This window comes from Balaenoptera acutorostrata, chromosome 4 (genome assembly GCF_949987535.1).
Source record: "Balaenoptera acutorostrata chromosome 4, mBalAcu1.1, whole genome shotgun sequence".
NCBI classification, from domain to species: Eukaryota; Metazoa; Chordata; class Mammalia; order Artiodactyla; family Balaenopteridae; genus Balaenoptera; species Balaenoptera acutorostrata.
Window position 1 is genome coordinate 82451473 of NC_080067.1, and position 18165 is coordinate 82469637.

The following is an 18165-nucleotide window of genomic DNA, read 5'->3' on the forward strand; positions in this document are numbered from 1 at the left end:
TGACCAACTGGCAGACAGAGGCCCTTGCCACTGAGGCTGGTGGTTCTTAACCCTTTTTGGCATTGTGGATCCCTTAGTACTACCACCACTAGTACTAATACCACTACTATTACGACTCCTATCCCTAACTTACATTTATTGAGATTGCCATATGCCATGCACTCTGTTCTGCACTTACACGAACTCTTCTATGTTAATGCTCAAAACAACCCAGTATGGAGAAATCATCATGATGTCCTTTGTGCAGAAGAAGAAACTAAGGCACAGAGAGGTCCAGGTGACTTGCCCAAGATTGCATAACTAGCTATCAGCAGCCTGGAGCAAGGACTGTGACCCAGGTCTGTCTGCTCCAGAGCTTGCTTAAGCTCTTAACAGCACTGCCTCGCTGGACCTCTGATATTACATAACAGTTATTACTGATATACTTTATATGACAATGCTCATTATGAATACTGGTTAACACCAAAAAATAGGAAGCAAATTAAAATCAACCTGTCATCCTACTATCAAGAGGTAATGGCTACTAATTTATTGCTCTATTTCCTTCAACCATTTTTAAAACAGCTTTGGGTCAAAATAAAGGTGTCATTCTTTTTCCTGTTTAACTGCTTTGTTGAAATATAATTCACATACCACATAATTCACCCATTTAAAGCCTATGGATTCAGTGGTTTTAGTACCTGCACAGAGTTGTACAATCATTACCACCATCTAATTTTAGATTATTTTTGTCTCCAAAAAATGCTCCGCATCTATTCCCCCACCCTCCTACCTCCCAGCTCTGGCAACCACTAATCTACTTTCTGTCCCTATTTATTTGACTATTCTGGACATTTCATATAAATGGAATCACACAATGTGTGGTCCTTTGTGACTGGCTTCTTTCACTTAGCATGATGTTTCTAAACATGTATCAGAACCTCATTTCATTGGATAATATTCCACGGTATGCATATACCACATTTTGTTTCTCTAGTCATCTGTTGTGGACATTTGGGTTGTTTGTACTTTTTGGCTATTATATACAATGCTGCTTTGAACATCCATGTATAGGTGTTTTCATTTCTCCTAGGAATGGAATTTTTGGCTTATAAGGTAACTCTGTTTAATCTTTTGAGGAGCTTCCAAACTATCTTTCAAAGCAGGTGCACCATTTTACACTCCCACCACAATGAATGAGAGTTCTAATTGCTCCACATCCTCTCCAATGCTAGTTGTTGTCTGTCTTTTGATTACAGCCAAGCTACTGAGAGTGAAGTTGTAGCTCACTGTGGTTTTGATTTGCATTTCCCTAATAATTAGTAAGGTTGAGCATCTTTTCATATCTTCTTTGGAGAAGGAGAAGTCTATTTAAATCCCTTGTCTCTTTTTAAAATTGGGTTATTTCTTTTATTGTTGAGTTATAAGAGTTCCTCGAATATTCTGGATACAAATCTCTTATCAGATATCTGATTTGTAAATATTTTCTCCCATTCTGTGGTTGTTTTTTCACTTTCTTAATGGTATCCTTTGAAGGACAGAAGTTTTTAATTTCCATGAAGTCCAATTTATTTTTTTTCTTTGGTTGCTTGTGCTTTTGATGTCATATATAAGAAGGTCATGCCTTATTTTTAATAAAAATATTTTTAAACAAAGTAGAATCATATTAGATGAAACATTTTGTATCTAGCTTTTTTTCACATCATATTTCATCATGTGCATTTTCACCTGTAATTTACCTAAAAAACTTCCCCCAAATTTTACTTTAAGGTTATGCTATTTAGTTTTATCAAGGCTTCAGAGATATAGTGGGATTGGAGAAGATGCTGGAAAACATTGCAAAAAAAAATCCCAAACTAGCAAATCAAATCTTCAATCCAAAAATTTAATAACATTCATTTTTAAAGTAATATAATTACATTACAAAAATGTAGAAAGAAGAGAAAACAAAAATACCCATAATCTCATCACCGTAACAGCCCCATCATTATCATTTTAATGTATTTTCTTCTGGTACTTTTTTTTTTAAGCATATCTTTGAAGAATTGCAATCATACAGTATATACAAATTTGCATTCTGCTGTTAAAATTTAACACACCATTAGATTTCTTCCATGTTTCTCCCTAGTTTTCATAACTATCATTTTTACCAGCTGTAGAATATATCAAATGAATGTACTATAATTTACATAACTATTCTTTTATTAGATATTTGGCATTTTTTCTGGAACCTCTCCCTCTTCCTTTTTTTTTTTTTCCTATTGTGAATAATGCATAGATTAATGTTTTCTTGCTTATAACTGTTTCCATGCTTGGGATTATTTCCTTAAGATACATTCCTAGAACTGGAATTGCTAAATTGAAAGTTATATATTTTTTCTTGTCTCTCAATATTATATTGCCTGATTACTTTCCAAAAGATTTGAATCACTCTGAAATGCTATTGATGATGATTGATGATGATGCTTTGGGTACTATCATTTTAAAAATACTTTGTTAATTTAAGTTTTTAAAAAAACTTCTTGTTTTAATTTGCATTTCATTTTATTACTCTTTAAACAGCCCACATATATGGGATGTTCTGGTTTCATTTCCTTTTAAGTTAATTATTAATGTGAGGAACACAGTTAAGCCTGTCATATATTAAATATGTAGCTATCTATATTTATAGATATATGAATACAAATATATATTTCAGGGGATCCACTACTTTCAAGTTTTATTTCAATGGTAAATTTATGTTTATAACTTTGCCATAGAGATATAATTCTAGTAAATTTCTTCTGTACTTGCTGAATCAGGGTCTGTATATTAGTGAGAGTTTTTTTTCCCCTAAGCAGAAGGGCAAGTGGGGTGAAAAGATAAATTAGTAAAAAAAAATATTCATTTAGATAAGGTATTATTATATCTTGATATTGCTCATGTTAAAATTTTATAGCCAAGTTCCCATCATTTTGTAGACATCTTTTAGTATGTATTATCTTAAATATAGTTTATTATTTTAATTATCTCCAATTAAAAGCACTTTTACGTATCAATGTGTATTCTAGTAAAAAGGAGCTTTGAATTCTTTCCATTTTGTAATACGGCCTCTATTTCTCTCTTTAAAGTAATTTTAAATATAGCCAATAAGTCCCAAGGAGTTCCTTTAGATAAGCTATGAATTTTAAAACTAACCCACATTTTATTTTATTGTGCTACAGAATAAATGTTAAAGGATTTTCATTAAGTGTTTTTGTACCTTCACTAAGTACTTTTCTTTTATCTGATTATTCACACACTGCTTTCAATGAATACTAACTACTTCTATTTGGCATTCTATTTCTTAGTGAGAAGGTGGATTCACCACATCCTAATTATCATTATGATTCCATTACTCAGGTAGCCCTTGGAGACCATAAGAATTTGTCCAGTAACTTGCAGTTACGGTCAATCATTGCCACCTGAAATTAATACACAATTAAGTCAAGTCATGAATATCCTGATTCAGATGTCTATCTTGAAAAACCGAAGTTAAGAAGGCATTTTGGGCAATTTCAGAATACATTTTTTCTTCACACTTTTTAAAAGAGCCCATCAAAAGTTTACAAAATGGGGCTTCCCTGGTGGCACAGTGGTTAAGAATCTGCCTGCCAATTCAGGGGACACGGGTTCAAGCCCTGGTCCAGGAAGATCCCACATGCGGCGGAGCAACTAAGCCCGTGTGCCACAACTACTGAGCCCTCGTGCCACAACTACTGAAGCCTGCGTGCCTAGAGCCTGTGCTCCGTAACAAGAGAAGCCACTGCAATGAGAAGCCCCTGCTCATAGCAGCTAGAGAAAGCCTGTGGGCAGCAACAAATACCCAACGCAGCCAAAAATAAATCAAAAAAAAAATTTTACAAAATGATATCCATTTACTTACCACTTAACTTTGGATTTTTTAGAAATTTAGGAAGCTCTGAGGGTAGGCACTTATTTGAATCAAAACGAGGACATTTTTCTGTTCCACTTCCCCTCCTCCATTATTATTTTCATCCCTCCCTGTGGTTGGTTCCTTCTTTCTTTCCCTATTACTCTTTTATCTTTATCTAATCCAGGTCTGTATTCCCACATTATTCCCTCCTTCTGGGTGCCCCTCCTCTTGTCTTGCCCTGCCCTTTCTTTGAACACCACCAAATATCTAGCTGTGTCTCTAGTTATCTCATTTTTCATAACTCCTATTCTTTTTTTTTTTTTAATTTACTTTTTTTTTTTTTAAAGATTTATTGATTGATTGATTGATTGCTATGTTGGGTCTTCATTTCTGTGCGAGGGCTTTCTCCAGTTACGGCAAGCGGGGGCCTCTCTTCATCGCGGTGCGCGGGCCTCTCACTATCGCGGCCTCTCTTGTTGCGGAGCACAGGCTCCAGACGCGCAGGCTCAGTAGTTGTGGCTCACGGGCCCAGCTGTTCCGCGGCATGTGGGATCTTCCCAGACCGGGGCTCGAACCCGTGTCCTCTGCATTGGCAGGCAGATCCTCAACCACTGCGCCACCAGGGAAGCCCTCTTTTTTTATATTAATATTTGTTGTCCTAATTTTCATACAGTATCACAGTAATTCATGCCCATTATAAAGACTGCAAAAACACAAAATGTAGGAATAATTGAAAACCACCAGTTATTCCAAGAAGTAACTACTATTAACTCATCCTTGTATGTCTTTTGTCTTCTTTTCATTAAAAAAAAAACAACCAAAAACTTAAATCAGGATCTTATTAGATACATTTTGTATCTAACTTTTCTCACTTCATATTTCATCACAAGCATTTCACCTCTAATTTATCTAAAATATGTACTACCTCATTGAAAAGAAATTGGAATATCTATAAAAGCAAGATGAAGAAAATGAAAATCACCCCGAGATAATCACTTTTAACATTTTGATCTATTTATTTCTGGTCTTTATTCCTATGAATATTGTTACAGAAGCTGGATCATACTCTACATATATTTTATAAAATACTGAATTTTGTGTAAAAATTTTCAACATTTCCTCAACAAACATTCATTGAGCACTTAGTATGTTCTGGGTGTTGGGAAATATAGAGGAGACGGAAAATGCCTTCACTTTCATACAGCTTACTTTCTAGTGAGGAAGAAAGACAATAAGCAAACAAATAAGAAGAGATATGACATCCTGAGGGACAGGTGCTATGGAAAAAGGAAGCAGAGCGAGGGGATGGAGAACAATGTAAAGGGTGCTGGCTCCTTTGTATGGGGTGGTGAGAGAAGGAGGGGCGCCCAAGGAGATGATATCTGAGCAGACATCTAAAGAAACAAATTAAAAAAAATAATAAAAATACAGTTTTTTTTTTCTGGATTTTGTGTTATTTGTAGTGGATTTCTGCTTTTTAAGTGTTTAACTTGAGATTTCTCCTTTTTATCCTTTCTTTTTAAAGATTTTTTGATGTGGACCATTTTTAAAGCCTTTACTGAATGTGTTATAATATTGCTTCTGTTTTGTGTTTTGGTTTTTTGCCCATGAGGCATGTGGGATCTTAGCTCCCCGACCAAGGATCGAACATGCACCGCCTGCATTGGAAGGCGAAGTCTCAACCACTGGACCGCCAGGGAAGTCCCTCTCCTTTTCATTCTAAATAAACATCTGCCTTTATCCCAAATTTTGGATTCTTTTTCTTAAAGAGGGCCCCTAAATGGAATAGGCATCAGTGCTCACAAATCGCGGATCTGTGGCTGGCAGTGCTCTCTGCGATGGGGGCTGGCAGACATAACTCTTAAAGGGAGAATGATGTTGGGCGTCAGTCCTTAGACTCCACCATACTGATGGGTGGTCACTGGCTCAGCAGATCAGAAGCCCAATCTGGCAGTGGAAAAGCCCAGAAGCAGATTCACATTACATAATTCTGGGCAGGTTTAAGATTTGGGTCGGGAATTCCCTGGAGGTCCAGTGGTTAGGACACGGCACTTTCACTGCCATGGCCCGGGTTCGATCCCTGGTCAGGGAACAAAGAAAGATCCCACTAGCTGCGGGGGCGCGGACAAAAAAGATTTGGGGCCCCAAGTACATCTGAAATTGATGCTGGAAACAAGAGGATGAGTTGAATACACATATAGCAAAAAGTTATGTGCCCAGATTCCACCGCCACCTCATGCATCACCCTGGCTGATGGAGCTTGGTTTACTCCAATTCATTCTCTGAGCTACCGCTATCAGCAATTTACCTTCTTCAGACACCTCTGTTTTTTTCAACATGTCAAAGTCTTCTGAAAACCCAGGGTCTGCTTGCACTCAGATAAGCCCCTCTATGCCTTCACGGGTTCGTTTATTTCTTGACAGAAGAATTTTGAAACCCAGACCAATTTGTTTCCACGCTGCAGAAAGTGGAAGGTTTGAAAGCAGTCAGATGATGAAGGAATTAAAGTCTGTGACTGCTGAGGTTCTAACATCCTGTCAGAGGAGACATTTGCTCAGCACACGCCCACCCTCAATGCCACGCAGAACACTCAGTGATGTGGCAGCGTTTGAAACGCCATGTTCCACACGTGCTGCTTATTCCATGGTCTGGAAAAATAGAGGGGTGGTATTATTACTGTCACTTACTTTGCTGCCTTTTGAGTATTAGAGCCAAGATTATTTCAGCTGCATAGATCCTGTATTGCAATGATAATGTGGCTGGATTTACATATATAGCTCCCTAGTGAACGTTTTTTAGAAACAATTTTCAGGAGAGTTAAAGGTAGCAATAGATGAAAAGCAACCTAATTACTTAATCATAATGAAAAATTACCAACCTTTCGGAGGATAACGTTGTTGGAAAAACGTCTTCCCCTTCATTTTTCCATTTTCCCAGCCTTGGTTCCATATATACAAGTAAGCACCGCACTCTGGTGAAGCCTGCCGTACTCAGCCCACCGTTTCTGAACTCCGGCTGCACTTCAGAACAACCTGGAGATATTTTGAAACATATCAGTGCCAGGACCCCATCCCCAGAGACTCAGGTTCAGTTGTTTTGGGGGTGGGGCCCTGGCTCTGATAGCTTTTCAAGCTCCCCAGGTGGTTAATCATGCAGCCAGGATTGAGAACCGATGCACCTGGGAAAAGATGGGCAGGAATGTGATCTATCCTTTTCCCAAAGAGCGAAGTAGCAGACAATACTGGTGACTGCAGGGAACTCAGCCCCTGGGGTTACCAGTTTCCAGTGACAACATGCTGATGTCACCTCTTATTTCCTTTTCCTCATCATGAGGTACTTAGGGCTTGAAATAGGAGGGCATCTGGGGTCTGTGGGGCACAACTCTCAGCTCAGGCTGTGAAGGTAACTGTCATAGAAAGGATGCCCTCCCTCTCAGCTAAATACTCAGAGTCGGAGATGTGGGCCAAGAGGATGAGGACATTCTCAAAGTGATTGAGACTTTATTGCTGGAAGTGGTTCAGTGAAAAGAAAAGGAGGATCTACATAAAAGAATCCAGTGGCGGTTGAACTGGGAGGAGCACAGATCACAAAGCACAGGGAGCAAGGAGGGCACACGTAAGAGGCCTTGAGGAGAGTTCCTGGAAAGCCTAGCTACTGAGGCTCGCAACAAAAAGCTATGACAGCAGAAAGGGCTGTTTTAATTAAGTCTAGAGTAAGAGGTTCAGGGAGGGACCTCTGGGCTCACTGTTAGGAGCCAACTGCATAATTGTGATGGAGGAGAAAAGAAAGTGAAACTCCACACCTTTTTATTTCTGTTTACTCTGTCAAAGAACATGATCACTGTACTGAGAAAGAGAGGATGGTCTTTGGTTAGAAAGAACTGAGATCCAAGATAGAAATTTTAACTGAAAAAAAAAAAAAAAAAAGCCAAAACAGCTAAGAAAATTCTATTTAAAAAGAAAGTAATTAAAATGGGATTTAAAAATAAAATAAAATAGGAATAGATAGATTAGTGGAACAGGGCAGAAAAGTAAGGCATCTGAACACATTTTGAAATTTACCATATGATAAAAGTGGCATTTCAGTGGGGAAAAGGTAAATTAATCAAAATGATGATGGGGCAAGTGGCTAGCCATCTTGAAAAACAAAAAGCTGGATCCCTACCTCATTCCTTATATCAAAATTAATTTGAGGTATATTTTCAGATATCAGAAAAGCACCAGTAAATATATATATATATATGATCTTGAAGTAGAAAAGAATTTTCTGAATCTATATATCTATATACACATACACATATACATGTACACACATACATACTCACACATAAAAAGCACACTACAGGGACTTTCCCGGTGGTCCAGTGGTTAAGACTCCGCGCTCCCAAGGCAGGGGGCCCAGGTTCGATCCCTGGTCAGGGAACTAGATCCCGCATGCTGCAATTAAAGGTCCTGCATGCCACAACTAAAAATCCCGTATTTGGCAACGAAAATCCCATGTGCCGCAACTAAGACCCGGCACAGCCAAATAAATAAATAAATAAATAAAATATTTTTTAAAAAAAGCACACTACATGTTTCTTTATGAACCAGAAAAAAAAAAAAAAAAAAAAGCCCCAGACAAAATGCTTGGCAGGATACACACCACACTTAACAGAAGTTATTTCTGGGGCATGAAACTGGAGGGCAATAAAGTAAGACAGTTTCTCTCTCCTCTCTCTATTTATATTCTCTCTCTATATATAGAGAGAAAGATACACATGTAGATGTAGATATATATAGACTAAGTTAATAACTAAATACATATTTTATATATAATAGAAATATATAATATATATTTAATATGTATTTAGGTATTAGTTTATTTAGTTTTATAGAGAAGATATATAGAATTTTAAAAACTGTAAAAAATCAACACTGGTTAAGAGTTTGAAGACAAGCACTTGCTTGCTCTAAATAATTTCAGATTTTTTTGACCCAGACAAATCTCCCCTCAGGGTCCTGAAAGAATGTGAGACATGGCTAAGTCATAGTCCAGGAAAGGGAAGACTTACTGAGCTGGCGTTATGCTGGGAAGCTCAATACTGACTAGTGGGGCTTGGAAAGGAAGCAATAATTACTAGAAGCAAGCATCACCAATGGAAAGTTTTGCTGGTCATGGCAGTAAGGAAGGAAACGTGCATCGCATCTGAGCTCTGCTACTTAGCACCTCTGTCAACTTTTATGAGTTACCTAAACTGCCGGAGCCTTTGCCTCCTCATCGCAACATCATGGAGTTGTGTGAGTGTTGCATGAAAGGCTCCTATAAAGGATTCCCGACTGTAAGGGGCTGTGCACAGGTAAAGGATTATTATTTTTTTCACAGGGTTATTAGATTGGTTCATCAGAGGAATGTGGTAGACACAGTATATCCAGACCTCAACAAAACACCTGACATTATCTTCCACTGTATCTTTTAGGAAAGGTTGCAAAATATGAGTTAGATGCTGGGACAAGTGAGGAACTTGCGGAATGACTGTGCCTAGGGAAGCTGAACTAGTAGACTGACAGGAAATTTATATTGGCCTGATACAGGAGTCTAGGCTACACTCTATCTTTTGCAATGTTTTAATTCTCATCAATTTGCAAGGGACATGAAGTTAAAGACAGAAAACTTGTCGGAGACAGAAACCGAATCTAAAACATCCTGGCAGGCTAAAACAAAGAATTTTCAAGATAAAAGGTAACTAGAATAACTGTGTTTTATAATTACAGTTGACCTTTAAACAACTTGGGGGTTAGGGGCCCCGATCTTTTGCGTGGTCGAAAATAGCGTGTAACTTAGAATCGGCCCTCCACATCCTCCAATCCTCTGTATCCGTGGTTCTGTAGCCATGGAGTCAAGGAACTGTGGATCAATTGTGTAGTATTATAGTATTCACTACTGAAAAAAATCCAGATATAAGTGGACCTGCAAAGTTGAAATCCGTGTTGTCAAAGGGTCAACTGTATATCAAAAATAAAATGTGCAAAGATCTTTATAAAAATATAAATCCCAGAGCTAGCAAGGGTTAGGAAAACAGGTTACTTCATAAACTCTTGGTAAGAGTATAAATAGGTACACTGCTGAAGGAAAATTGACAATATATATCACTGGCCTTAAAAAAACAGGCCTTAAAAACAAGTATATTCTTTGACCCAGAAAGCCACTTTTGAAAATATGTAAGATGCATAAAATAACAAAACCAGAGATGGCCATCCAGCATTATTTATGATAGAGAATAACTATATATAACATATATATCTAATGGTATGAATTTATAAGTAAAGGATAGTATTTACATAGGATAAAGTACTATAAAGCAGTGATTCTCAGCTGGGGATAATTTTGCCCCCATGGGACATTTGGCAAAGTCTGGAGATATTTTTGGTTGTCACAACCTGTGGGGAAGGGGAGATGCTGCTGGCATTTAGGGGGTAGAGACCAGAGATACTGCTAAAAACCCTACAGTGTGTAGAAAAGTTCCCCACAACAAAGAATTATCTGTTCCAAAATGTCAGTTGTGCCTAGAAATAGTGTTGAGAAACTCTGCTGTATGGTCTTAAAAATTATGTGGAGAAAGAATAATGACAGGAAATGATATGGGAGAGTGTTTAAACATTTTGCAAATTTTTTAAGTTATAAAATACTAAGAGATTTTACTTGTGTGCGATTTTTAAAAATTGGAAGATGATACGCTAATCAATAGTAATTGATGAGTAGCAGGGCTATGAATGATTTAAATTTTCTTTTGCATGCTTTTCTGCATTTTTCAAAGTTTCTTGTAACACATGTATTACCTTGAAAATAAGTAAAGAAAAATATTCAATGAAAATTAATTATCAAGGATTGGTCTTTTCTGTGAGCAGTGTGAAAAAGTTTTGATGGTTTTTGCTGACAGTGAGCCTGTAATCTTAGACTAGATTAATGGAGATATATCCTATAAGATCTGGAATGAGGGATTCATGGTCCTTTCCCCCTTGTGCTGGCCAGGTCTCACCTGTACTCTTATGTTCAGGACTAGCCATCACATTTTATCAGGAATGTAGAAGATGTATATTTACACTCTGCCTATTTATATAGAGAAAAGTGTATGTGTGTGTGTGTGTGTGTGTGTGTGTGTGTGTGTATTTTCCTATTAATTGATTTAGTAGAAGTGGTTATCTCAGTCTGATCCAATAACTGAAAGTTCTCTTTAGGCAACTCTAGGATGGCTCCCTAGGTAAAGGTCCAGTCTTTCAAAGCCCCTCTTCTCCACGAGGTGTGGACAAAGTGAAACTGACAGTCAGAGAGAGGGACCTAGATTCACACGAGGCCCTGCAGATCCTAGCGCCCCCTGCTGGTCAAGGCTGCACCTGGCGTGGTGGCTGCTGAGGGTCACAGGGTCCTGCTCTGGGGTATTCTGTCGCTGTCTGCTCCTAAAGCCTGAGCTCATGCACTTCCTTCCTTCTCTAGACCTGGCTGGGGCACCACCTCATTCCCGCTGGTGCTGTGGACCCCCGAGGTCAGCCTGTGATCTCACTGAAATGACAGCTTCTGGTAAGCACATTACCTAGATTATCAGCCCATTTCTTCACCCCTCTGTGCGGGCACAGAGGAACTCTGGGTCCTGGCCAGACAAGAAGCAGGGCTGCCTAGAGAGAGTTAAAACTCAGGCCCTCTTTGCTAAATTGGGTCACTTAGTTTATATATTTAGGGCATGCTCTTTTTAGGGCATGTGTAATTTTTTGGGGGGTGTGGGGGTGTGGGGAGAAGCACTTTTTATTTTGATGTAATTTCACATGTAAAAAGTCACATATGCCCTTTACCTAGATTCACCAGTTATTTACATTTTGTCTCTTTAGCCTTATCTATGTGTGTTTGCACATATATATATATTTTTTCTGAATCATTTGAAAGGATATTAAAATCCCAGAAAAAATTCATATATAGATAAGATTATTCTAAAATTTATACGGAAAGGCAAAGGAACTCCAATAGCTAAAACAATTCTGAAAAAGAAAGGTAGTGGGAGAAATCAGTCTACTTGATTTCAAGGCTTACTATACAGATACAAGTAATTAAGATTGCATGGTGTTGGTGGAGGGATAGATAGAGATCAATGGAATAGAACAGAGAACCCCAAAATAGACCTCTGTAAGTACAGCCAACTGATTTTTGACAAAAATGTAAAAGCAATGCAGTGGAGGAAAGACAGTCTTCAACAAATGGTTCTGGAGCTATTGGACATTGACAGGTCAAAATATGAACCCTGACTTGAGTCTCACATCTTATATAAAAATTAATTCAAAATGGATCATATATTTAAATGTAAAACTTTAGGGAAAAAAACAGAAGAAAATCTTTGGGAACTAGAGCTGGATGATTTTTGACTAGCGTGCCAAGACTGTTCAATGAAGAAAAGATAGTCTTTTCTACAAATGGTGTTGGGGAAACTGGATATCCACATGCAAAACAATGAAGCTGGACCCTTACCTTATACTTAACTCAAACTGGATCACAGTCCTAAATGTAAGACCTAAAACTATAAAACTCTTAGAAGAAAACAGAGGAGAAAAACTTCCAACATTGGATTTAGCAATGATTTGTTAGAAATCACACCAAAAGCACAGGAGACAAAAGAAAAAACAGAAATATCAGAGTTCATCAAAATTAAAAACTTTTATGCATCAAAAGACACTATCAAGGAAGTGAAAAGACAACCCACAGAATGGAAGGAAATATTTGCATATCATATATCTGATAAGGGATTGATATTCAGAATGCATAAAGAACTCCTACATGGGACCAATAACAACAACAAAAAAAACCACACAAACAATCCATTTCAAAAATGGACAAAGGACTTGAATACACATTTCTCCAAAGGAGATATACATATGGCTAAAAAGCACATGAAAATATGCTCAACATCATTAATCATTAAGGAAATGCAAATCAAAACCACAATGAGATACCACTTCACATCCATTAGGATGGCTATTATTAAAACACACACACACACACACACACACACACACACACACACACACACAAACCCAGAAAACAACTTTTGGCAAGGATGTAGAGAAATCAGAACCCATGTGCATTACTGGTAGGAATGTAAAATGGTGCAGCCACTATTGAAAATAGCATTATGATTCCTCAAAAAACTAGACAAAGAATTATCATATGATCCAGCAATTCCACTTTCAAAAGAATTGAAAGCAGGGACTCAAAAAGATGATTTGCACAGTTTTGTTCACAGCTGCATTATTCACAATAGCCAAAAGGCACAAACAGCTCAAATGTCCATTGACGGATGAAAGGATAAACAAAATGTGGTGTATCCATACAATGGAATATTATTCAGTCTTAAAAGGAAGGAAATTCTGACACATGCTATAACATGATGAACCTTGTTCATCATGCTAAGTGAAATAAACCAGACACAAAAGCGTAAATACATGCCTTCGCTTATATGAGGTACCTAGAATAGGCAAATTTATAGAGACAGAAAGTAGAATGGTGGTTACCAGAGGCAGGGAGGAGGGGGTTATGGGGAGTTGTTGTTTAATGCATACAGAGTTTCAATTTGGGATGATGAAAAAGTCCTGGAGGTGGATATTAATGATGGTTGTATAACAATATGAATGTACTTAGTGCCACTGAACTGTATACACTTGAAAATGGTAAATTTTATGTTATGTGTATTTTACAACACAAAAAGGCGCACGCACACACACACACACACACACACACACACACACTCCTCAGTTGCAGTAGCTACATTTCAAATACTTAATAGCCACATGTGGCTAATGGCCACTGTGTTGGATACTCTAGGCCTAAAATAAAGGATTTGGGGGGAGGCATATATTTGGTGGGCTCATAACAGTAATCTGATTTTCACATGTAGCTCAAGGATATCAGTTTCATCTTTCCAGCATTAACATAATAAAATAATGGTAAACAGTAAGAGCATACAGGCAGCGAGCTCAGTTCTGACCAGCAATGCCCAGTCACTCTAACTGGGAGCCTCTTGGGAACAGGACTGGCCCCTCCTCCATTCTGTGTGATTTGTGCAAGTCACGCGAGCCACAGGCTTCACCTGATACATAAGAGGGCCCGGTGCTTTCCAGATGAGATTCCACATCTTCTTACATCGGTGGAGCAAATCAGTTCCTGAACCCAGAGCATCACCTTCCTGTGCCTGGCACAGAACAGTTTCTGGAAGCCAAACATCTCTAGAAAGGGAGGGCACCATGTGGGCAAGAGGAGAAGGGTTGGGGGGCCAGCTCTGGGAGTGCCCCACCAGTGATGGGGAATCACTGGTGGGCGAGAGGCATGCGGGACGCAGAGTAAGGCAGACCCATGGGGAATGGAAACAGAAGCAATGACCCAAAGCCGGGAAATTGAGGTTATGCCAAAGCCACCAGAACGAAGACTGGGAATCAGTTCTCTCCTAACTCTACACTTGCTTCTTGCAGAGAAATCAGCCTGCAGAGGTAAGATCTAGGGGAACCGAGGGGATAATGGCAGGTCCTCGAGTGAGGGCTAGGGAGGGGCCTGCACTGAAGATCAGTGAACCCCAAATGAACCAAGCGACGCCACTGGGAATGGAACTAACCAAGGGCCATGATCTAACCAATCTGCAGAGCTCCAGAACTGGGGCATGGGGTTGAGGGGTGGGGGACGGGGGGAGTGGAGGAGGGGAGCTCTGTCTGCAGAGGTAGCTGCCCAGAGCTGGGATGAACTTGCTCAGGTCATGCCCAAAGTCATGGTAAACACTAGACCTTCTGACAAAGGCCCCATAATTAACAGATCCTGCAAATAAAGAGTGAAAAGCATGCCATTTCCTGATGCTTTCAAGTCCTCACACAGAAGCCAACCCAGGCTATGGAACAGATGGAAAGAAAGCCCTGTACCTTGAATGTGAGCGCCCATGGTCCTCTGCCAGGAAGTGGATTTTGTCAGGTATTAAAGATGCAGTTAAAAAACAGCAACGTTTTTGGAGGCACAAATAAATATGTTCCTCCACAAATACTCCATTAAGTGTGCCCATGTGCACACACACTCCCTCATGAGCCCCTTGCAGGACAGGGTACATGATATTCAGCGTCAGGATTAAATGGCTCTTTGTCTGACAGCATACAGCACCAGCTGAGCTCAGTAAATGTGACATTTAAACGTGTGCTTCTTTCATACCCATTCACCTGGGGGGAGACCATGGGTCACTTAAAAAAGTGGGTTCTTAGGGAAAAGAAAAGGCTGACCTTAGGGAAGCTGGGACACGGCACCAGAACAAGGGCTTTCAAAACCTTTGATGTCACTTAACAGAGCTGTGTGCAGTGGCACTTCATCAAGGGCGCCCTGGGGAACTCTGCGGCTCTCACCCCCACTCTGGGGGACACATCAGAAAGAAGGCAGGGGCCGGTCCAGGAAATAGGGCTGTGCCCACAGGCCAACTCCCCTGTAAGGCCACCAAGGTGTGCTGCCCAGTGCTGCAGCTCTGGCAATGCCACCTCTGAACTACCCCGAGGAGCCCAAGGCTAGGACTGCCACTTACCATGAAGTCAAGACAGGGGAGTGAAGCTGCTCTACTCCCTTCTTCTCCCCATGGAGAAGGACCACGGCTCTGGCAGCAGCACCAGGCACAGGCCTGGTGTTAGTCATGCAGGGATGCAGAAAGCAGACCTAGTGGGAAAGACAGGAGAGAGACGTGACAGAGGCAGAGTGAGGCCTGGGTGGCGCCCATCCATGAGATTGCGGTGCGAAGGTTTGGAGGTTCCTGTGGCGGGGCGAGGGGAGCTGGTTTACAGACCCGGCATCTGCACATGGAGAATAGGCCACCACGTCCCCCACACCGTCCCTTCCAGCCAGTGTGCCGAGCAAGCAGCTGCACAAAGGCCCCTCCCCAGCCCACCTGAGATGCCCCTTCCAGCCTGCGCTTGGCAGCTGCACTCATCCCTAAGTGGAGACTTACTTTTCTTTAAAGGGAGAACTGGGAGGGAATGGAGAGAGCAAGAGAAGACAGAAATAGCCGGAGAAAGAGAAATATGTAAATGCATTCCAGGAAAACACACCAAAGCAATGATCCAGAAAAAGCTAATGCTTGGTTCCTGTCAGCTCCACAATCCCATTTTCCCTGATCATCTTAACGTATTTCCCCTCAGAATCAGTCATTTTCCAACAGGATATTTTGTGGTCCGACTCCCCTGTTCCGCTCTCCAGTGGCTGATAGGGGCCCGTATCCCATGCCTCCCTCCTCACCCACCTGCCCCCCAGTCCCTTCCGGGCAGACGTGACCATGGCGTGGGGCTCTCCACCTCCCAGGAGAGGACGTGGAAGGAGGGAGAACACGGGTATCTCTCTGTTAGAACAGGTTCCCTGGAAATAACCCACACCACCAAACAATTGGTTTAATTTTATTTCAAAATTGTACAAAACGGCTGTAAGTGGCTATAAAAATCTTCATCTTCAGAACACGTGGAAATTCAGAAACAACAACAAAACAGGTATCGTTCACAGTGTAATGGAAAAGCTTTCTCTGAGGCAGAAATTACAACTCCTCCTTCTTCTTTCCTAGTCTCTCATGGTCTCCCTCCCGGAGTGTTCGAATAAAACTAGTAAATCCCAACTCCTGTAGGGGAGGGAAAGAGGAAAAAAAAGGAACTTTAACCTGATGCGGATGTGTGCCCGGGCCTCCTTACTCCCCTTCCCTGACCCGCCGCCGCGTGCTCACTCCTCTGGACACAGAGAGGCGGCCGGGGGGCTGGGGAGCCGGGGGGCTGGGGAGCGGGGCGGCGCGGGGGCAGGTGGAGCGGGTAGCGGGGGCGGCGGGGTTGCGGGGGAGCCGGTGGGGGGGTGGCGGTGGTGGCGCGGCGGCTGGCCATGTGGGGAGGGTCTGCTTGGCTACAGAGAAGCCCTGAAAAGTGGGTGAGGAAACTGTCCCACGCCCTGGAATCCGCAACTCACCCCCGCGGTTCTGGGGCCAGGACTTGTGTGAAAACCCCTTGGGATTTTCTTTCAGCCCGGCCAGAGCCTTGCCTTCTCAGCTCTGAGCATTGCAGCTGACCTCTGTGCTGTCCAGGAAGCCTCCTCAGTGGCTGTTTCCCTGCCCGTCAGCAGACAGAGCTCGGGGCAGGTGCCTCCCTGTAACTCACCGTCGGATTGGTGTCGTACTTTTCTGCAAACTTCCCGTAGTGGTAGTAGTGGAAAGTGGGGTAGGCCTTGATGGCCTCCTGCTGACACAGGTCCTGGTTCTTCTCTCTGATGCAGTCAACAGCGGCACAGGCAATCTGCGGGGCCGAAGAAAGGGAGGGTCAGCACGGGGGTCTCCAGTCTGAGAGCTGAGGCCTGGACCAGGCTGCACTTGAGGCCCACATCATTTGCTTTTCGATCTCCTCCCCAAAAGCAGGGATACGCTGAGCCAAAGCATCCCCAGCCCAGAGCTCCATTGAGACTGAGAGTGCCTGTTTTCAATTCCCCAGGCAGACAGGTGAGGTTAGGGGACTTAGCTTGGAATGCCCTCAGACTACCCTTTAAAATCAAGAGTATAATGACTGTAAAGGAAATTATGACTTGAAAGCATCTGTAAACACAAGTTTTGTGATGCTTTCTGTGAGGCCCTGTGGGACTCATTCGTTCATCAACTTAATATTTCTTGAACATCTTTTTGGGGAGGCAGGGTAGTATCAAGGTTAAGAATAAGAGCTTTGAAGTCAAGTTTCCCATGTGCAACTCCTGGCTTGGTTGCATACTAAGACTTGAGGAAAATTACCTAGCCTCTTGGTGCCTCAATGTCTCGTCTGTAAAATGGAGATAACAGTACCTAGACTATCAGGACATTATGAAGACTGAGTGAGAGAAGTCAGGTGAGGTGAAAGCGCACAGGACCTGGCACGTGGTTAATGGTCAGTACACGTTAGCTGCTGTTATAATGACTCCTACCGGCCCCGGACACAAGCTCTGTCCCCAGTAGGAGCTCAGCATCTGGTCAGGGAGTTGGATAAAGAGGTGAATCCAAGGCATGACAGGAGGTGTGTGGAGGTGGTCCAGGGTGCCAAGACGGCCCAGGGAGTGGCACAGAGGTGCTCTGCAAAGTTTGCCACCTGGGCCAAGGCCTGATGGCGGAGGAGAAGCAGGTTCCAGCCAGGGGAGCACATTCCAGAAACCGGGACAGAGTTCAGCATGACTAAAGCAAACAGTCTTTGGTCAGAAGGAGGTTAACTGGCCGTTGGCCTATTCTTGCCCATTGAACAAATTCCACATGCAGGGTAGTTTTTCCTTAT

General features: G+C 41.5%; 1 protein-coding gene across 1 annotated transcript in view; it reads right to left on the minus strand.

Moving 5' to 3' along the window:
* Positions 1 to 16283: 16283 nt before the first annotated feature.
* Positions 16284 to 18165, minus strand: part of PDIA5 (protein disulfide isomerase family A member 5) — a 91785-nt gene continuing 89903 nt past the window's right edge. Inside the window, exons 16-17 of the mRNA XM_007175630.2 lie at positions 17038 to 17172; positions 16284 to 16514 (exon numbers count right to left, since the gene is read on the minus strand). Of these exons, the coding sequence (XP_007175692.1) occupies positions 16434 to 16514; positions 17038 to 17172 (216 nt within the window). The 3' untranslated portion in view covers positions 16284 to 16433. The remainder of the gene's footprint in view (positions 16515 to 17037; positions 17173 to 18165) is intronic.